Here is a 22,603-nt window from a genome sequence, read left to right as displayed (position 1 = left end):
AATAGTGTCATGTCAGTTAAACCACAAGATACTTGTGACATACCGGTTTAAATGACACCTCAACTGTGTTCGTAGCTTATGTCATTGTTGTGTTCCAGATAGTTTTAACAGGGTTGGACATATTTTGACGTGAAATGCAAAATTGATACAGGTTCAATTTTGTCCGTTTTTCACAAATTTTCTGCTCTGTATGTGAATCGATTTGAATGAAACTTCAACCACAAGAGATGTTTGTGACATAGCCAGATGTAAACCAAACCAGATGTAAACGGTGTTGGCAGCTTTTGCCGTTCTTCTGTTTCAAACTGTTTTAGATTTCAAAATCCAGAGAATTTTCCGGGAACAATATCAACCCATGGCTGGATCCCCTATCCCCTAAACGTATATTCCTCACAAGAAAACAGACAAGGGGGCAATGTTCTGTTTTTGATGCGGCTTCGCTGGTGATGAAGCACCTCGGGAGTCGGCGTGAGTGGGAATAGCTGTGTAAGGCATTCTCTTTTTCTTTCTAAGTGTAATTTACTGTGAGCATATCAGAGGCAGTGTACTGCACAACCCTCCCAACCCTCCCAACCCTCCCCCAATAACCCCCCCCCCCACACACACCCCTCCACCCAACTAAAACCCCACCAGCGGCCCGCAACCACACTATTGGGTTCTCTGGGGAGGTGTTAGCTTAGTGGGAGTGGGAGGGATAGATGAACAGAGAAGGGAAGAGAAGACCCGTCCCCCCTGAGAAATTACCGGGGTCCCGCAGGCGATTGGACACTGGAGATTTAACCGCCCTCCGAGCGGGAGACAGAGAGGATATTAGCTTATCTTAAAATGACGAGGGGAGAGAGAGAGAGAGAGAGAGAGAGAGAGGGAGAGAGAGAGAGGGAGAGAGAGGGAGTGATCCATATCTAAATAAAGAATCCAGGCTCTTTCTGATAGATGGGCATTTGTGTGTGTGTGTGTGTGTGTGTGTGTGTGTGTGTGTGTGTGTGTGTGTGTGTGTGTGTCTGTTGATTCATGTACTCCTGGGTGTCCTTACACCACAGCCATGCCAATGAGGTGAGGAGTGTGTGTGTGTGTGTGTGTGTGTGTGTGTGTCTGTGTGCGTGTGTGTGTGTGTGTGTGTGTGTGTGTGTGTGTGTGTGTGTGTGTGTGTGTGTGTGTGTTGATTCATGCACTCCTGGGTGTCCTTATACCACACCCATGCCAATGAGGTGAGGAGTGTGTGTGTGTGTGTGTGTGTGTGTGTGTGTGTGTGTGTGTGTGTGTGTGTGTGTGTGTGTGTGTGTCCATACTGTAGCTATCCAATCTGTTTGAAGGTAACGTATTTCAACCAGTCACACACCAGTAATCAAGTAGTCATTTTTTAGTTGTATTTCATGTATTTTCCAGCATTGTACTTATATTTAAGCATTCGTGTTACGTAATGGGCCGAGCTATTTTTAGAACATCAGATTTATACTTCAGATAGCTCCGCCTGGGCCGCGCTCCAAGAAATTGTTCTTATTATTATTCTGCCCCCACCAAATCAAGCAAGCTCAACATCCAGCAACAACGGTCTGTCTCTAGCGTTAAGTTGGTAAAAAACAATAAATCATAGACGTTGAATGTTATTAGTGCAGAAAGTTACCGCATTTCTTATCGTTTTTACTAACGATTGGATGGATGGATGGATGGATGGATGGGTGGGTGGGTGGGGGGGGGGGGGGGGTAAAGGAAAAGAAGTAAGTGAAGGCAAAGAAGGATGGAGGAAGGGAGGAAAAGAAAGGAACGAACGAACGAACGAACGAATGAAGGAAGGGAGGAAAATAGGAAACAATGAAGGAAGGGAAAGACAAAGTGAGGAAAGGCTGGAGGGAAGGAAGGAAAGAAGGGAAGGAAAGCAAAGAAGGATGATAGAAGGAAGGGGGAAAAATAAAGGAAGGAAGAAAGAGGGGAAGGAAGGAAGGAAGGGAGGAAGGAAGAAAGGGAGGGAAGGAAGGAAGGAAGGGAGAATGCAAGGAATATAAAGGAAGGAAGGAAACAATGAAGGAAGGGAAGGAGAAAATGAGGAAAGTCTAGAGGAAAGGGAGGAAGGAAAGAAGGGAAGGAAAGCAAAGAGGGATGGAGAGAAGGAAGGAAGGGAGGAAGGGAGAAAGGAATGAAATAAAGGAAAGAGAAAAAATTGGGAAAGGCTGGAAGGAAGGAAAGCAAGAAGAATGGAGGGAGGAAAATGAAGGAAGGGAGGAAGGAAAGGTGGGAGGAAGGGAGGAAGGAAGGAAATAAAAACAGAAAGATGGAGGAAAGGAAGGAAGGGAAGGGAGGGGGGGAAGGAAAGAACGACAGAAAATAAAGGTAAAGGGAAGGACAATAAAGGAAGGAAGGAAGGAAGGAAGGAAGGAAGGAAGGAAAGCAAGAAGAATGGAGGGAGGAAAATGAAGGAAGGAAGGAAGGGAAGGGAGGGGAGGAAGGAAGGAACGACAGAAAATAAAGGTAAAGGGAAGGACAATTAAGGAAGGAAGTAAGGAAGGAAGGAAGGAAGGAAAGCAAAGAAGGGTGGAGGGAAGGAAGAGAAACAAGGGAGGAAAATAAAGAAATGAAGGCAGAAAGGAAGGGAGAAAGGAAGGAAAATAAAGGGAGGAAGGCAGGAGGGAAGGAAGGAAGGAAGGAAGGAAGGAAGGAAGGAAGGAAGGAAGGAAGAAAGGAAGGAAGGAAGGAAGGGAGAAGCAAGGAAAGAAGGAAGGAAGGAAGGAAGGAAGGAAGGAAGGAAGGCAGGAAGGAAGGAAGAAAGGAAGAAAGGAAGGAAGGAAGGAAGGCAGGAGGGAAGGAAGAAAGGAAGGAAGGAAGGGAGAAGGAAGGAAAATAAAGGAAAGAAGGAAGGAAAGGACCAAAGGAAAGCCTGGAAGGAATTAAGGGAAGGAAAGTAAAGAAGGATGGAGAGAAGGAAGGAAGGAAGGAAGGAAGGAAGGAGGGAAGGGAGGAGGGAAGGGAGGAAAATAAAGGAAGGGAGGTAGGAAGGAAGGGAGTATGGAAGGTAGATAAAGGAAAGAAGGAAGGAAGGAAGGAAGGAAGGAAGGAAGGAAGGAGGGAGGGAGGAATGAAGGGAATGAAGGAAAAAAATAGCAAAGGCTGGAAGGAAAGCCAAGAATGATGGAGAGAAGGGAGTGAGGCAAGGGAGGGAAAAAAAGGAAGTAGGGAAGGAAGGAAGGGTGGGAGGAAGATGGAGAAAGATGATGGCAATGAAGGAAGGAAAGAATGAAGGGAGTAGTGAAGGAGGGAGGTGTGCAGGTCTCTTAAGCTAATTGGTGGATGAGCCAGGACCCGTGTTGTTCCACGGTAAGAGGGCGTGGCCATGGCGAACACTAGTGTAGTGAATACTGACAGACTGCTGGAACCACACTGAGAACGTTGATGAGATGTATACAGCATATATAGTATACAGTATATCGTGTATATAGTATATACAGTCTATATAGTGAATATAGTATACATAGTGTATATAGTGTAAATATTATATACTGTATAGTGTATATAGTGTATATAGAATATATAGTGGATATAGTGTCCATAGTATATATAATGTATATAGTGTGTAGAGTATATACAGTGTATAAAGTATATATAGTGTATATAGTGTATATAGTATATATAGTGTATATGCTATATATAGCATATACAGTGTATATAGAATATATAGTATATATAGTGTATAAAGTGTATAGTATAGTGTATATAGTATATATAGTGTATATAGTGTATATAGAATATATAGTGGATATAGTGTACATAGTATATATAATGTATAAAGTGTGTAGAGTATATACAGTGTATAAAGTATATATAGTGTATATAGTGTATATAGTATATATAGTGTATATAGTGTATAGTATAGTGTATATAGTATATATAGTGTATATAGTGTATAGTATAGTGTATATAGTATATATAGTGTATATAGTGTATCGTATAGTGTATATAGTATATATAGTGTATATAGTGTATCGTATAGTGTATATAGTATATACAGGGTGATGCGCGATGAGGTGCTTAATGCTGAGATGCCGCGCAAGCAGCGTACAACACAGACTGGTCAGAGAACTGGTCATGAGTCCGAACGGTGGTCAAGCATAGTTGAGTTGAGGAGCACCTGTGTTCCACTGCATTGACCCTTTTACTTGGGATTCGCTAGAATATCAGGCAAGGGACAATAAATCACCCTGAGTCCAAGACCTTCAGACCTTGCAGACCCCAGACTCGATGTGGGGCATTTCGGGCAAGTCTGGAGGTGGAGTCGGGAGGAGGAGTCGGGAGGAGGAGTCCCGGGGGGGAGTCTGGAGGAGGAGTCGGGAGGAGGAGTCTAGAGGAGGAGTCGGGAGGAGGAGTCGGGAGGAGGAGTCGGGTGGAGGAGTCGGGAGGAGGAGTCGGGCGCCATGTTGTTATATAATTGTCTGCTTTTTATTTAGAGCCAGATTGCGTGTGCCTGAGTTAATAATGCCACAGGACTCACTGTTGAAAGAGGAACCTTTTAGAGAAGGAAGTTGCCCTTTGCAGGTGCTAATGAGTCACAGCGCGACACCGAGAAATGCACTCGTAACCACTACATGTACCTCTCTTCATTCAACGATGACGTACAACATTACAAAAAAGTAGGTATTAAAAGATATCCTTCAATTCTGTGGCTCTTTTCTAGGTCCATATAATGAGACTTTCTCGGCGTTAAAACACTCCTGCAGTCATCCTTTTTACACACACACACACACACACACACACACACACACACACACACACACGCATTCTGATCCCCTTTCTCTGTATTATGGGACATGTTCGTCCTTCCGCTCCACGGAACGGGGGAGGAAGAGAGAAAGCAGATGTTGCCTACCTCGTCGTAAGTGTAGCGATAGTCGGCCTTCTTTGATTTCAGATCCCACAGGACCACTATCCCCGACTCAAATCCAATTATAAGCTGAGAGAGGGAGAGACAGGGAGGGAGAGGGAGGGAGAGAGTGAGATGACAGCGCGTGGAATATAACTGGTATCATACAGTATCGGCTTCAACAAAATTTGAATTCCTCAAAGATCGTATCCAAAGCGTAGATAAGCCGGTCACGACACCGTCCCAAGTGTATGTTTCTTTTTTTTTTTGTGTCCAGGGATGACAAAAATGTGAATGGAATCATTTGAAGTGACAGCACAATAAAAGTAATAAACAGACAGGGCTGTAAAAGGTGAACTGGCACTAATATAATATACAAACCTATACAAAATTGCACCCTCTTGAATTAAACAGCCTTCCGAAAAAAAAAACGACTGCTGAGTCATGGCAAATTGCTCCGGTTTACGACGCAAATTAATAGTAAATAACAAGAAATGACGCCAACAAACTTTTATGCCTCCCTAAAAAGTTGTTTTTAGAAGGTGACGTGGTGAAGATGAATGGATCAGAACAACACATGGAGTCGAGTTGTAAAAGAGACGAGGGTCTTTTCCCGGGCGCTCCCGACGCCGCTAATGTGAAAAGTGGTGGCGAGATCGTCCTGCACAATGTTATTGATACATAAGTGATGACATCCATCATCCATCCATCCATCCTGATTCAAATCAGCGTGTGTGTGTGTGTGTGTGTGTGTGTATGTGTGTGCGTCAACGATTTTTGTTGTGAGTGTGCGTCCGCTGTATACGCTGAAGTGTCGCCTGTGTGCAGAACAGTGTGTGAAAGTGAACAGGGAGCAAATTGTAACAGTTACTCAGTTCCATTCGCTTAACGTCGCGATCCATAATCCCGTCCGCGCCTACCCCCCGTCTTCACTCGAACAACGCAATTATTTTCTCTAAATCAGTACCTTCTTCTGACCATTTACTGACCACAACGATCTATCAAACGATTTATCAAATTCACCACAGCACTCATTTGACCCACCTTTGGATTTTTGCCGGCAGCGGCGGACCCTGCCACCAACAATGGAAGCAGCATAGAGGAGCACATGCATAATGCATATACGTTCAACGGCTGTTTCTTATGAAGCGCCAGCTAAATAAAGTATAAAATATGGGATTTCTTTGAACAAGATGTTGTTACGGATTACCACTTTAAGTAATCTATTAAAGTAATTGTACCAGACGAAGTCCATTTTTACCACAGAACTTTAACTTTTCCTTTAGTTTCCTTTAGTTACTTTAGTTACCTTTAGTTTTGGTTCATAACTTACAAAATGTAAGTGTATGACTGAATACCTTCTTACTACAGCACATTCAAAGTCGTTATTTGGAGAATCATTTTTACATAAAGTCAAGCAAAGATATTTTTGGGGTCACGCCACATTAACTTAAGTATAAGTTTTGAGTCGTCCACCCAGTTCTATATGAGTGAGTCTCTGTGTGTGTGTGTGAGTGTGTGTGTGTGTGTGTGTGTGCGTGCATGCGTGTGTGCTGCGTGTGTGAGTGAGTGAATGAGTGTGTGAATATAAAAAAAATGAACACTATGCTGAAATTGCCATTCCATTGTGCATTTATTTTTAAAAATAAACAATTGATTATATATGTTTTAACGTTAGCGAATCAATCCACATGTGATGAGCAATAAATTTCAATATAAGTTCATCCAGTTTGTTATGCAGGGAACGCACATTAAAGAGAAATATTTCCGGTAACGGTGTTTCGATGTCCACGTAGGCGTAGACACATGAGCATCTCCCTCTCCTCCGGTGTTTCACTGTGTGTACAAGGGAGAGTGCATCTTTGACCAGAATGTCCAGTAATTCCACAGATGTGGAGGTGAAAATGGGAAATAAACTCGACCGTCACCAGAGGGAATGTCTTCTGGCGCAGAGGTTCCCAGTCACCGGCTAGTGGGGCATTTGTCACCAGGCCGTGAGAACACAGCAGGTAATGGAGTAAATTAAATACATCTAGAGGTTTTATTTGCCTTGTTTGGAGAAAAGACCGCTCTGATCGGAGCTGCAGAACCGTGTGTAACACCACTCACGGTACTAAATTAGAGCATTGAAATTGAAATGTGAAATTAGAATATATCTGAATATTAGAAATAATAAAGCATACAAATTCTAATGGTTCCAGTGTGAGTGAGCGAATGAATGAGTGAGTGAGTGAGTGAGTGAGTGAGTGTTTTAGTCGTTACCTTCCCCTCATCCATGGGGTTATCACTTATGTGAACTACTGGTCCTGGGTGAGCCTTGGACGACCTGAAAAGAGAGAGGGGGCAGGAGAGAGAAAGAGAAGGGAGATTTTTTTTTTTTTTTCTTTTACAACTTCACAATTTCTTGCGAGACGCTGAAAGTTAAACACAAAAACACTCATTAGTAAACCTAAAAAAAAAAGGGAAGGAAGGAAAGTCCATAGTTAAGGAAATAACTATGGAAATAAATACAAAGTAAAATACTGTAATAAGAACAATAGCAATAATTAAAAGTTTAATTACATTTATTAATATAAATTAATATAAAATGCATTCAATAAAATGTAATCTGTAAAATGTAATCAAAATGAAATCCTCTTGAACAGAACAAAAGTACAGAAGCCCCAAGTACACAGAAACTGTCCAACTGTTCCAATGAGAGAGAGAGGGAGACAGACGTAGAGTTAGAGAGGTATCATTTCCACCCCAATGCCTGGTTTTCCTGTCTGACCACTATTTATCATAGGAAAACCCACAGGTCCCCCCCATGGGACTTCCCATGGGGGGACCTGTGGGTTTCCCCAAAGGTGGGGTTGGTACGTCCTCCATCTTGGACCGGGAGGAGGACGAGGCTCCGCTGGGGAGGATGGAGCGTTGCCAAAGCCTCCAAAAGGCTGTTTGGAGACACGAGTGCGCTGAAGGATGTGATTGATGCCTCGGTCAGCCAGCCTGTCCCCTATAGCTCTAGCTCTAGTTCTGCGCGCGCGCGTGTGTGTGTGTGTGTGTGTGTGTGTGTGTGTGTGTGTGTGTGGGGGGTGGGTGGTGGAAGAACTTTGCAGGCATTTGCATGTCTTACAAAAAAAAAAAGAACCCTTTCCCCATCTCTACCCTTCCCTCCAGATTGCTTTTCGTCACATCGCCTCCGCCTTCGTTTCCACTCCCCCACACTCCTCTACACCCATCCCTCTGTCCTGCCCCATGGATAAATAAAAGAAGTTGGACGGAGGCGGAAAAGAAGGTCGGTGAAGGTCTCAGATCCTCATCCTCATCCTCATCTCAAACCTCCGTCTGGCAGGAAAGACGCTCAGAGGGCTGATAAGAGAGTTGGGACTGGAGCTTGTCGCTGTAGCAACATCCGACTAGCTGTTTTAGCATTTTACAGGCTTTACGGGTAGTGTGTGTGTGTGTGTGTGTGTGTGTGTGCTTATATGTGTAAGTGAGTGAGTTAGTTAATTAGCTAGTTAGTACATAGTAATAACTCCTATTTATTTATTCAATTAAAAGGGGGGTATTTTATATATATATACACACACACAATATTATTATTGTATATTTACCCGATATATCCTGTGCTGATACTGTGCATAGTATCGCATTTCGTATAATTTTATATACCTGACTATTTGTGTTTTGTATTTTTTTTGGGGGGGGGGGGGCTATTTTATATATTTGACAATTTCTATTAAAAATAATTTAACTTCACTTTTTATTCTATTTTATTATTATTTTCATTCCCCATTTTTTGGGGCTGTTAAGCTTTTTCTTTAATGCACCAAACCTCACCATGACAAATTCCTAGGTGGAGTAAACTGATTCTGTATGACTTATATAGAATCAGAGCCTCAAGTTTATTTTCATATACAGTTCATGTTTGTAGTGCAAACAGACAGTAGCAGCAAAAGCATAAGCATAGTTTAGCAGTCTCAAAAAATACAAATACAATACATACAGAATATAGAATATAAATTACAAAAATAGGGGAAAATGTGTAAGTAGGGAAGTATATGAACATGAATAAATATGTGTGAGTGTATGAATACATAAAATAATAAATGAATAAATATGGGTGTGAATATACTCTAGTTGGATATATCTTTACATGTACAATAACAATAATAATATCATCATTATTATGTACAGTAATAATCGTATAAAAACAGTCTGGACACGGCTTATAACAGAGGGAATTTCAAACGTATTACATGTAGTTATTATTTGTCTGATTAAATTTGTTTTTGTTATTTTCAACATAACACACATAGGAAGAGGAGAAGAAGAAGAAGCAACATTGTGCAGCAACGTATGTGTGTGTGTGTGTGTGTGTGTGTGTGTGTGTGTGTGTGTGTGTGTGTGTGTGTGTGTGTGTGTGTGTGTGTGTTGGGAGGTAGCAGTCAGCGGCAGGCGGACAGTCAGTCACTTGTCTCTATATTTAGCCTGTTGGGGCTGGAGCCTTATTACCTAAGCTCAGATGCAGCCTTAGCTGTTGATTTGTCTAATCCCCCCCTTGTTGCCACTCCCTCAGTCAGCAGCCACACACAAACACACACACGCACACACACACACACACACACACACACACACACACACACACACACACACACACGGACATGGATGATCTCTACGAATGGATGCACAGATAGGGAATGTCCGCTTAACACGTGATGATGTATTAGCTCAGTTACTCCAGCATACACACACATCATTTGATAGAACAACAAAAATGTACCAAAAACACACACACACACTCTCCACACATGCAGCTATAGCCTCAGGTTTGGATAAAGGGATCGCCATGGCAACAGAGGCTTCCAAAAAGTCATGCGGACTCTCTCCCTGCTGCACATTCACAATCTAAACACACAAACAAAAATACAAAAACCAACAACATTTGCTTAACTTGTTCAACATTGAGTCTAAGTGCACATTTCTGCCTGAAAAAAACCCCACTGAGGACAACAAAATGGTACAACATACTCCACTGTGTGTGTGTGTGTGTGTGTGTGTGTGTGTGTGTGTGTGTGTGTGTGTGTGTGTGTGTGTGTGTGTGTGTGTGTGTGTGTGTGTGTGTGTGTGTGTGTGTGTGGCAGACCAAGGGGTGTGGTCCAGCCGCGGCTACAGAGGGCAGATTGGTCCGACTCGGCACACAGGCTCGTAACTTATTATTCTTTATTGTTTATCCTTTTGACCAGCGAGCCTTTTTGTTAAAAGTTGGAATTAAAAACTTTCGCCATGCCGGCAACCCAGTGCCAGAAAGACTTTGTCTCCTTCCCTAAACCTTACCTGTGGGCAGAGACTCCCACAGTGTGTATGGTATTGAATGTGCAGCAGAGAGGGTATCCATTATTTACAAGCAGCCACAATATTGTGCTTTTTGCATGCAGCCACTAACTCGGACATTATAGACATACACACACTTACACACAAACACACATGCACAATACTTGTAGCAAATGTTGCATGACAAAGACCCCCCAAATCTGGAGGCCATAAGCTTTTTAAAGTCTATGTCCCTTGGCATACTGTTCAAACAGTCATCTGTTATTAACTTTCATCATGTTCCTCAATGTATTTCAAACCCCGTACACACTGCATAACCACTCACGATTATTAAGTGTAGCAAAGACACACACACACACACACACACACACACACACACACACACACACACACACACACACACACACACACACACACACACACACACATAAAACAAATGGCCAAGGGCATTAGGTTGACAGAGGGGAGTATCTTATCTATAAGCGATGGAAAAGGAAGCACTTTATTAAGCTCGGGGGTGACTTGACAGTGCAGCCTTCACCTCTGACAAGAGGAAAAACACACTCATCGACACACACCACGACATTGGCGCAGCCATAAAACAAATTGAAATATTAGCGAGAATGTCCACACCTGTCCATATACACACTCATCAAGTTTACTGTCCCGCACTGTGTGTCATCCATCCAATGCATCCATACAAACACACCTACTGTATATATCATGAAATACGCATAAAAGTGACCACACATACACATACACACCACGTTTGGGCCGATATTCAATAACATCGAATATTGGGATATTTGCCACCATATGCAATATTTTCACAGTATCAAAATATCGAGGGACAGACAGAGCAGCAGAGCACATGGACAAAGCTCTGCTCTCACCCTGTCTCACGCTTCGACCGTGAGACTCACACATATCAACCAGTTCACATGCCACACCTTGTATTTCTCACGCTGAGAATCCCAAATTAAGTAAAACAATTTTTTTTCTACATATATATTTCCTCACTCACACTTGCCTAGTGCCGGTCACCATTTGCGTGGTGAACGGGAGATCCTTTCCGACGGAACCTTGCTACCGTACATTAACGCCCACGCGCAACTTCCAAGTTGAAGTGGCATAAAGCAATCCGTTCTCTGTGACCCAATACAGAGAGACAAATACAGAGTGTTTTTATTGTAAATGTATTTATTGTAACTGAATGAAAACAAAAAAGCGCCGTGCTCAACCACGTGTAATGGGAACAATTTCTCCGCCCCCCCACCCACCTATCAGCGACGAAAATACCTATCATGTATTTTGGATATCACCCAAGCCTAATACACACATGCACAGTGAAGCTAAAGAACAGCTGGCGTCACTGCGGGTGACATGCCGTCAATGCCGGAGACGCAATCACCATGACAATGTCACCCCGGCAACATGACTTCTTACAAACCCTAGCAACGTGCCAATGCAGTGGTTGGCCTCGTGTCAACTTACAAGACCGTGAATCTGTAGGGAGGTGTGTGGGTGGGGGGTGAGGCGGGGTCTGCATGAGTGTACTTGTTTTTTTTTAATGCATGTGTGGTACAACCTGATGTGTAAACTGGTGTGAGCTCATTCGAAGCAGGTGATGTGTTGGTGTAAAGTTGTCTCTTCCCACCCACGGTGGTCCTTCAAGAGGTAACAAGGGGGTCCCCAGCAAAATGATTAATTGTTCAACTTCACCTTGGACATTAGCACCATTAGAGGATGTATAATAATGACGGCTTTGATCATAGTTCCATCGTTATCTCCCAATCTATAGGTATGGTATGGTATGGAATGGAGTTTGGACTATATCATATTTAAAATCTTCTCAGATTGGGCCAAAGTGAGACCAAAGTGAGGGTCCTCGATATGAAAACGCTTCAGAATAAGTGCTCTAGTATAAGGCTTCCCAACCAGTTTTCCTCAGGGACCTCCCTTGACCATCCCAGGTTGGGAATCACTGGTAGAGTATATGGTGGTAGCAGATCAGAACCCAGTGTGAGCCTGCATACTCAGAATAGATATAAAAACACACACAAACACGCATAATATCTGTGCACAGTCAGAGAAAAGACACACACAGAGCGGACTGACTCAACATGTAAATAGACATTGCAAAAAAATGCAACGTTTAAACAGTGTTTTCAGTGGCTCCGGGGGATCGGGGGCTCTGGGGCTCTGAATGGGAGAGGAGAAGGTGAAAGCCGAAAAAGGGAGGGAACAGGAGAGCCCCGAGGCCAACATGTTTATGTGAACTATGCGTCACAGTGAGCTGTTAACATTTCACCACTACCGGCCCACTTTCCCTGGCTCTGTGCGGCGGCCATTGAGCTAAACGCAGTGACCCACACATACACACACACACATACACACAGACAAAGACACAAATTAGACATAAATTTGATGTTTTTCCATCGAACTAGCAATCATGCTTTATCAGGCACACAAACACACACACACACACACACACACACAATCCAAGATATGAACGGTATGGATCCACGAGTGGATTAGTGAGCTTCATAGCCCTTAGCAGTGACTGAAGCCATGCAGGAAGCTGTTGCTCTGTCCTTCCAGTACAGCGGCTCGGCTCCAGAGGTGTGAGTCATACCAACATACTAAGGGACGGGACGACACATCCACCGCAGCCCATCCCCAAATAGTAAAGCCCCAGGGGGCTGACCCTTCTTCACACACTCTCCCAGCGTCACTGCAGCAAACAGAATAGAATAGAATATAGAACTGAACCAAATGTCTTCTGGTAGTTGTCGTTCACGAAAAGTCTTTCGTGGACCCGACAGGCCTTTTGAGGGCTTGAAATCTCGACATCAATTGAGGTTATGGCGGACTGACTGGCACTGATCAACAACATTTCCGAACCCCTGTTGGTGTTTCATGTACAATTTGAATTTCACTGATTTACAATTCCACCGAAATAGGTAACTAACAGAATTTAATTATTCTTGTGAGAATTCCATTCACTACTCAGAACTGACTCCTCTCACTCTTAATCGGTGCATTATACCAGTAAGTTCAAATGAACGAAGAGCCACATCGACTGACTCGAGGATTGATTCGGTCAAGAACCGAATCTCAAAAAAGACCTGAACCTTCGACTCCAAATAAGGTTATATACGTCAGAGCCAAGGTGAGCCCCCCCCCGCACCACCACCGCCCCCCCCCCCCCCCCCCCATTGGTGGATGAAGAGTGAGGAAAGAAGAAAAGTCCCGAAGACAGAAATCTAGGTGGTTTATGATGGCATATGCTTATATTTTCTCTTATCTTCAAGTCACTATTGTTTTGAATGGAATTAAGATTCTCCAGTCATCTCTATGAGGCTCTATCGGGGCCGTGGCAAAACAATAATTGGTGGTACATGACAGCCTTATAAAACAACCTGACTCCCCTTTTCTCAGTTACAGAGAAGTGTAGGAATTGGTTCTATGGACAACGTAACAAGTAATCGTATAGTTTTACCCATTATAATGCTGGAAATGTGTGGCATTCCACTTCAAGGTTATGGAATAAAAATAAACGTATGAATTAGTGTTTGCGTCTACCATCTGGGTAATGTATATGGTTTTCTGCGGCTTATGTTTTGTGTGTATCACAGATGTGCACAGACCGTGCACATGTGTGAAGTGTTGTGAATTATCAAGTCCTATTGTTCCTGTTCTCCAAGCCGCCCACTCCACTGTCTCCCTCTGATGACAGCATCAAAAAGAGCACAATAGGAGAGGCAAGGTAAGCTGTCTGGACAGCATCCATGCCATCTGCAGCACTGGCAGACAGAGAGAGAGAGAGAGTGAGAGAGAGAGAGAGGAAGAGAGAGAGAGAGAGAGAGAGAGGAAGAGAGAGAGAGAGAGAGAGAGAGACCTGATACCTCTCTGATCTCAATCAAAGAATGCCAGACACAACACAATTATGTGCAGAAGTGGGCAGTAACACACACACACACACACACACACACACGCGCGCGCACACACACACACACACACACACACACACACACACACACACACGGTAAGATGCCCGAACAGACAGTGTCTGTAGTGAAGCTGGGAATCAATTCCTGGGCTCAGCAGACAACAAACTGGAAGACCCAATTTCCTCCAGAATTTGCGAGTGACAGCAGAGTCCTGAATAACAAAAAGACAGATATGGAAAAAACGAAAAAAAAAACTGCCCCAATAAAACAAATCCTCATCCTGCAACATCTACAATGTTGTAGGGGTTTCACCGACGAGTCAACTAGTCAACTACTATAACCAATAGTTGGCGCTGTTGGCAGCAGTCGACTCGTCGTGGACAACATATTTCATTGTCAATGTCACCAGATTTACAGTAATTATTGTAAAGTGAAATAAAGATGTATTTATTAAAATATGCATCAATATTTATATCTTAACTCAGCTATGTTCTCCAAATTATTTTAATTTACAAAATACAATTGCCAATATTTCTGGGGTTCCGGTGTAGCCAGCAGATATACAGGCCAAGACTTCCTTTTCCGTGCGGCAGTCATTGTTTACAGTCCGATCAGCAACTTGAGACACCAGAATGGAGATGGAGTTGAGAGACGACGTAAACGTTGATAAAAAGCGAAATCGCCTCCAGACCGATAGCCGACGGGTTCCAAGATTGCCTCGAACTCCTACCTCTGCGTCTTTCTTACATTAAGTTAAGGACGACTAGTCGACTACTATTACGGAAAAAAAAACTTGGTCACAAGTGAAAATTACTTTTGAAACCCCTACAGTGTAGCAGAGGAAATAGAATTTTGAGGTGTAATGTAGCCATGGAGAGAGGGGGGGGGGGGTTGAGAGGTGATAATACAGTATATTGAAATTATTTATTAGAATAAACTCCTTGAGTTGTACCAGCTCATTTTTGAGGAGGTTCCAACATGCAGTATACCACAAACACTACATACAACAAAGGAGTGACAGAATTACTTAAAATAAACAAACAAAAACAAACCGCATTCGTTAATTAATGAAAACATTGAGAACATTACAACCACAATAAATGTGGAAAAAATGTGTGATGTGTGTGGATCACCAAATACAGTCGGTATATTTATCAGATATAAACAGTAGTAATATACAGGAGGCTTATGCGATGGACTTACCCTTAGTCTGTCGCAACGTAAGAAGACAGTCCAAGCTTAAACATACGAAGTGATGAAATGGATCTAATATGGTACAGGAAAATTATTCCAATCTGCTGGAGCTTTAAACATAAAAGCTAAAGAGCTGAGGAGAAAAAGAGCTGAGCAGAGCGCATTGCTTGATAATTTGAAGTAAAAGGTATGAGGTACTGTTGTAAATAGGAAAGATCATTGAAATGAATACATTTAAATACAAGTTGAAGCCAGTGAATTTGTCTTCTTACAATTAGGGATGGCCATTTAAGTGCATCATACAGTGATCACAGTGATGAATGAGAAAAGGACATCCAAGGACAAATCTGCACAGTCAGTATTCTATGCTGTGTTAAGCGGAACAAAGTCTGACTTTGATGCTTTTGATAGAAAACATTACAATAGTCAAGAATCTGAGGTATAAGTTGAGAGGCAAGTTACTCACCATGCCACGTATGAAGCAGTTTTGAGATCGATGTAAAACATTGACTCGAAAGTTGACCTTCCGTAAGACATGGTCAACGTGAGACTTGAATGGGAGTTCGGAATCAAGCCATACACCAAGATATTTAATACTATCAACTTTGTGAAAAAGAGGGCCGTCAGTAGCAGATATTACACAAGAACGAGGTTGGGATTTAAGTTTTGGTCTGGTACCAAAGACCATAATATAGGACTTTTTCTTTGAGCAGTAATTTATTATGCGAAAGCCAATCACGTAAGATGTTGAAATCAGACCGATTGTTGAAATCACCTGGTAAAATGATTTCATTTCTACGGGAAATGGAATTGATGGTGGTGACCAGGCAATTAAAGGACTCTGCAGGCGAAGAGGGTGGTCTATATAGTAGCGATCGTTGAACATTGATTTGCATGAAAAATTACTTGAACAAAAACGCCTTCACAATGTAGAGCCTCAACTGTGGGAACGATTAACTCAGATATGAGATCAGAGGAAGCATATATACTGCAGCCACACCTCCACCCCTGGAGCACCAAGAGAGAGCTTGTGTAGGACAACCCATGCACGGAGTAAGTCAATTTGAGCTGCAAGACTCCTAATATTTAAATGAGTGATTTTTATACCTTTAACATCATTCAATCTGGGAGCAAAAACTAACAATGCTACTGTCACTGATCAAACATAGGTTAAAAAGTATTTGGATCCAAAAATACATGACAGGGTTGTAAAGATTGCAAGTTTCAATAGTTATAGTAAAACAGACACACAAAATACATAAACACCATGAGATAAAAATAAACACAAAACAACCACAACCTTAAAGAACCACCCGGCAACCCCAAACACTGCAGCTCAAAAAAACAAAAAAAAGATCACAAGCAGCATTTAGCGTCAACCACCAGGGGCAGTAGTAATACTCTAACAGGCACTGATGTGCTAACGTAAGAAGAAATGAGGAAGTGACACAATCAGCTTTGCAAAGGCAGAATATAAACGACAACGACACCTGTGAGGGATCAATAACTGTTGCATCCGCCAACACCTAAAACCACAAAAAGAGTACCAACAATCCCTCAAGTATTGACATCGAAGTAGCGCAGTTGTCTTGTCAGTTGTCTTTCGAAGAAGGAAAAAAAAAAAAAAAAAAGGGTCATCAATCTCACCTCAGTCGGTAATCACTAACCTGGAGAAGTCGAAGCAGACACCAAGGCAGCTTGGTGAGATGCAAGTCCCATCTTATTCAAGTTTCTTTTTCTCCATGGCAAGGCCAAGGATTTTCACCTTTATGCTGGAGGTTAAGAGGTTTGATCATAACAGACCTGGGACTGGCTCTGCCACGTTTGTCGGACAGTCGGAGAGCGGCGGGCCCTCCCAACCATCGGAGGAGTGGAGAAGTTGTCTCGTCCCAGAAGCCGTGGGATCAGCCGCACATAAAACTAATGATATCATTGCCTTCAGCGGACTCTTCAACTCCAACGAGGCGGAGATTAGAGCATCGGCTTCGGTTCTCCAAGTCGTAGACTTGATCAAACAGTAAGGAGTTGTCTTGATCTAGCTGTTGAAACCGAGCAATATAATCCTGCATGTTGTCCTCGTTAGCCCCAGCACGCTGCTCTTACAAGTTGACTCGTTCTCCCAAAGTAGTTAAGTAATTCTGAATGCTGCTCAGACTCCTTTGAATGGGATCCACTTTTGCATCAAAATGCGTCAGCGTGTCAGTCTTGATATGATGAATCGCGTCCCACAAAGTTTGGAATGAGATGTGCGGCTCATCAATTGTGGCAAGGACGCAAAGAGATCAAACACACAAATCTCATGGCAGTGTAGAGTGCCTTAGTTATTGCTTGATGTATTTATAGTCAATTCTGGTCCCAAAAAAAAACCATGGATCAGGATAAAGGAGAACTTACAAAGCTACGAAACACGAAAAGGCAGACTTGAGCTTGAGACGCGTTCGCTCATGCTGCGGCTATCTTGAGTCAATGTTTATTACCTTACTGTATTATTAATACGAATACAAATATCATGAATTGAGTGTATTTGGGTGGACCAAAGGATTGACAGTAGGCCCGGGCGATACATTGTTAGAATATCTATATTGTGATATGAGACTAGATAGCGTCTGGGATTTCGCTTATTATTATTTGCTTATTATTATTGCTTTGCTTATTGCAATATTTCAATATCTTTGGGATATTTAGAATTTTAGGGATTACATTTTATGAACTTCACAGACTGCTGTTCTGATTGCTTGCGGAGTTAGTTCTGCCAGACAACTTGACTGCGCCACACGCTCCTATGGCCACAATGGACCGGCCTGTTTAAGCAGCCAATACCTTTGCTGCCTCGACCTCCCCTGCATCCGCCTGTTGGGCTCTACTCTTCTATCCAAAAGGGGGATTCGAACTCATCACTCCTTTATTTCTGGTTCACTAAAGCTGCCTTCATACCTGACTCCGGTGATCATCCGGAGTTACTCTTTCACACTTCTTTCACAAAAAAACTGAGATTGTCTGTGTCAGACGCATTTACACTACCTGGAAATACTTGGTTGGTTTAGACAAGGGGTGGAGCCTGGGTGGAGCATGCAGGAGGCAGGATTTACAGCACACTCAAGGTGGTGGCCTACAGATTTAGCAGTGTTTGGGCTGACTTTTTGCATTGATACTCCATGTATTTGGACGTATCCGCAATATAAACGGAAAGGAAAGGAGGAGAGGAATGTAACGAAAGCAGAAAGGAGTACGAAGTAGCTACGCTCTGTGCATGAAGATCCGCATGAAGGTAAATAACTGCCGCATGATAGAGACGTCATCAACGCGCAACACTCCCACTCGCAGACAATTATCTGCTCTGTTCACACAAACCATTCAATCGGACATTACCTGGACATTGCACTAGGGTGCTGGTTGGGTAAAGTACGGATAATGTCCGGGTCAAATTATTCGCACATTGCGTTCACACATAAAGCCCATCCGGGTAATGTGTAATTTCAGGGTTGCAGTGCATGTGTGAAAGCAGCTTATGTATGCCTATGTTGCCGTAGACCTCGCTGGGACTGCTGAGCGGTAGAGCCCATACACCAACATCAAAGCATGCAAAATAAATACAGATAATATTAAAGTAAATCCAGAAGTCAGAACGGCTAATCATGTTCTAATCAGTTTGTCTTAATTCTTTCTTGGGAGTAAATATCTCATTAAAAGCGGCATTAATTATCCGCCAATATACTACGATATTGAGGTATTTGTCAATAAATATTGATAGATATTTGATTTTGTCAATATTGGAAAAAAGCCTAATTTGTCAAATGTGCTTTATAACAGTGCAGCTTCTGACCATCCATCCCATAATTACCATCCCCTTCCTCTTCCCCTCGTCTTGTTCTTTTTCATCCCTCAATCCCTTCGCTTTTTCCCCGCCCTCCCTTTGACAAAACAGTCACGGCTATCTCTCCATCTTTTTTTTTACCCTGTCTCTCTCTTCTCTGTTTCACTGGCTGCGTTTACCCCCTGTCATCCCCCCATTCCTCTCCTCCGTGACGTCTCCACCATGCCCATCCTCTCCCCCAGGCTACACCCTTCTCTATTGCGTTCCGCCTCCCTCCCTCCTCTCCTCCCTTCCTCCTCTCCCCCACTCCTCCTCATTTTCTCTCTTTTCCTTGAATCTCTTCTCTTCTTCCCACCTCTCCTCCCCTCTCTTCTCCTCTCCTCTATTTTCCTCTCTTCTCGTCGCCTTTCCTCTCTTCTCCTCCTCTCTCCTCTCTTATCCACTCTCCCCTCTTCTCCTCTCCCGTCCCCTCCTCTGTTCTCCTCCACTCCTCTCTTCTCCTCCTTTCCTCACCAATCCTCTTCTGTCTTCTCCTCTCTCCCCCGTCCTCTTCACCCTCTCTTCTCCTATCTGCTCTCTTCTCTTTTCTTCTCCAATCCTCTCCTCCCTCATCCACAGTCACTCTCTGCTTGCGACCCACTCCCTCGCTTCTCCTGCCACTCTCCACAATCTGCCCCCTCTCTCTCTCTCTCTCTCTCTCTCTCTCTCTCTCTACCACCCACCCCTCTACCCCTCCAGTTGTATTGAGACGAGACGACTGTGTACCCGACACTGATCTCTGCAGACACCTGTTCCGCCCCTTCCTCTCTATCTCTCTCTCCGTCTCTGCTACTCTCTCCACACACACACACAGGGAAGGAGGTGTGCAGCAAAACGCTCCGGTGAATAATTTAAGTCTCGACAGCAGGGGAGCCAAAATGGAGCCCGTCAAACTCTGACAGATCCGGCGAGGGAGGCAGAGAGATGGCTCCCTCGCTACCTGGACGCCAGAAGGGGCCGACTAATCACCCTGTTCCCACCGCATTACCTTTCAACTCCAACAACTCTGTCAGCGCCACAAAAAGAAAAGTAAATGACTCATACATAAGGAATTGGCGTGGTCTTCTGATGCCATATTGGGATGAAATTCAGCTCCTGACTCAAATTGCAGTGTGATTATCTTAGTATCGCAATAGAATATATTTTTTAAAATTCCAGTATATTTGAGTGTGTTAACAGTGCAAAAAGTAGGTCAACAATTGGGTCTTTTGCTTTTAAATCTTATGAAAATATACAGATGTGGAGGCATCGAGAATTTGTCCACTGAGGGCCATGGCAACCATTTTTCAAAATATCCGCCTAATACCGTATGCGCCAAATTGGCTTGGATGTTGTGTAAAACTGGTTCTAGGACTCTTGACGATAACCAAAATGAGCTCCAGCTGTTTTGATCAGACATGTCTTCCCCCTTTTTCTTGAAAAAAAACATCCCTTTAAAAATCTTTTAACCTGAGAAAAGCGCAAAAAACGAAATAGAGGAGACATCAGGTCAGGGTTAGTGTTCTCCACCTTGACTTCACGCTACTGACACCTACACCCAGTGAACGGCAAGACCTTCAGAGCTTGTGTGATCTGCCATTTACTTTACTTTACATTTATGGCATGCTTACCATCCACGCTTACCAAAAGACCAAAACACACACTCACAGAAACACACACATAGGGTAACTGTTATCGATCTAAGTGACTCACTTCCCACGGTCCAGAACAACAGAACGCCCAGTGCTGAGGGCTAGAGCTGCACCCATGAAGAAAAGGTCCAGGACAACGTATTGATATTAAGTTCTTATAAATAGATTGGAGAAAGTTAAATATCATATTAAGACCATGTTGGGGGCTGGGTGTGTTTCAGGGCGTCCACTCACAGTTCGATGGCTTTGTTCCACATGATGACGTAGCCTGAGAGCGTGAAGGACTCCACGTTGACGATGTGGATGTTCCCCCGTTCGGTGCCGATGTACAGCCACTTGCTCTGGAAGGGCAGGTGGCAGAAGGTGATCCTGCAGGGAGAGAGAAAGGGAGAGGGAGAGATATGGGAAAAAAATGTAATTGTTTTGGTTATGATATTGTCCCTACCTTCAAAGAAATGCGCATTTATGTATTGTATTTACTCTGCTTTATATGATATATCAAACCAATAAAGAAGTTTTGAGGAGATGTTTGGGAGAGAATAAAAGAGGCTAGATCAATGGATGATGAAGAAATTAAGATTTATCAAAAGTTAAAAAAAAAAAAGGTTTAGTTAATTTTAATTTTAAAAATATATTTTCTCCAACGAAGCAAATAGATGATGAAGACATTAAGATTTATTTCATATTAATTTCCCCCCAAAAATTCATTTAATTTTGCTCTCTTGTTTCTGATATTAAATCAATGAATGAGAAAAATTCAATTAATTTATAAAAAATGTTTTTATTCATTTTGATTAAGAAAATATACAGTATGTTCTTAAGTTAAGCCCTTATTTATGCTTTTCTTTTATCATATTTGTTAAATAGGTTCATTCAATATTTGGCTTTCGTACCATTTTGGGATACTTGAGTAGTTGCAAATTCACTTTTGATGCCTCATTGTGATGAGAGACACATACTGCAAAACTTTAGAAGGGTATTTAGCCACTCCCCCCAAAAAAGAAGAAAACCTATAGAGGAGCATTGATGAGAAACTTGCATCAGTTTAAACGGGGACATGCACCTGAGGGAGCGGAGGAGGAGGAGGGTGGAGGTCAGAGAGGGGGCTTCCTCTCATCCCTCTTTCAGTATCTCACCACCACCTTGCCATTCTTTCTTTTCATCCACCCATCAGGCGGAGGTTTAATGGGGGGGGACACGCAAACGTCCCTCCGCTCCTCAACTCCACCCTCCATTCGATTCATCAGCTCATCCTTTTTTCATCCTTCCCACCTGAGGAGGAATAACAATGATGGCTGCCTTTGTAATTGGGGCTCACCGCCGCATCAAGGTCCCCCTCCGACAGCCCCCCCAAGGTGACCCCACTGTGACACAGTGGCCGGTGTGTGTTGGAAAGCCCCCGTTTGATGAAGTAGCGGGGACCCCACCCCCACCCCCTCCAGCCCCACCCCCCTCCGCTTTCTGCTGGGGGGAGTTTAAAGCGTGGAGTGACGCTTCCACATCTTCCCACATACCCTCATTAACTACAATAAAATGGAAACACTGAGGCCTGTTTGGCGCTACAGTCGGACGTTTGTGAGAAAATATCTAAAGCCGTGTGGGCGAGACACACTCGCTGCCCTGTGCACACACACACACACACACACACACACACACGCACACGCATATATATATATATACTGTGTATATATATATATATATATATATATATATAAACACACAGTGTTAAGTGCTTTTCTCATTTTGCTCAGGGTATAACATTTCTCCACTCCCTTTTTTCCATTCTGAGAACCGATCTCATACACTC

General features: G+C 43.1%; 1 protein-coding gene across 1 annotated transcript in view; it reads right to left on the bottom strand.

Moving 5' to 3' along the window:
• Positions 1 to 22,603, bottom strand: part of stxbp5a (syntaxin binding protein 5a (tomosyn)) — a gene marked incomplete at its 5' end in the record, with an annotated part of 99,751 nt that overhangs the window by 31,656 nt on the left and 45,492 nt on the right. Inside the window, 3 exons of the mRNA XM_079996629.1 lie at positions 4,856 to 4,939; positions 7,112 to 7,175; positions 21,031 to 21,165. Coding sequence (XP_079852755.1) covers positions 4,856 to 4,939; positions 7,112 to 7,175; positions 21,031 to 21,165 — 283 coding nt within the window. The remainder of the gene's footprint in view (positions 1 to 4,855; positions 4,940 to 7,111; positions 7,176 to 21,030; positions 21,166 to 22,603) is intronic.

This window comes from Zeus faber (genome assembly GCF_960531495.2).
Source record: "Zeus faber genome assembly, chromosome: 2".
In the NCBI taxonomy this organism is placed as follows: Eukaryota; Metazoa; Chordata; class Actinopteri; order Zeiformes; family Zeidae; genus Zeus; species Zeus faber.
This window is presented reverse-complemented; position numbering and strand designations above follow the sequence as displayed.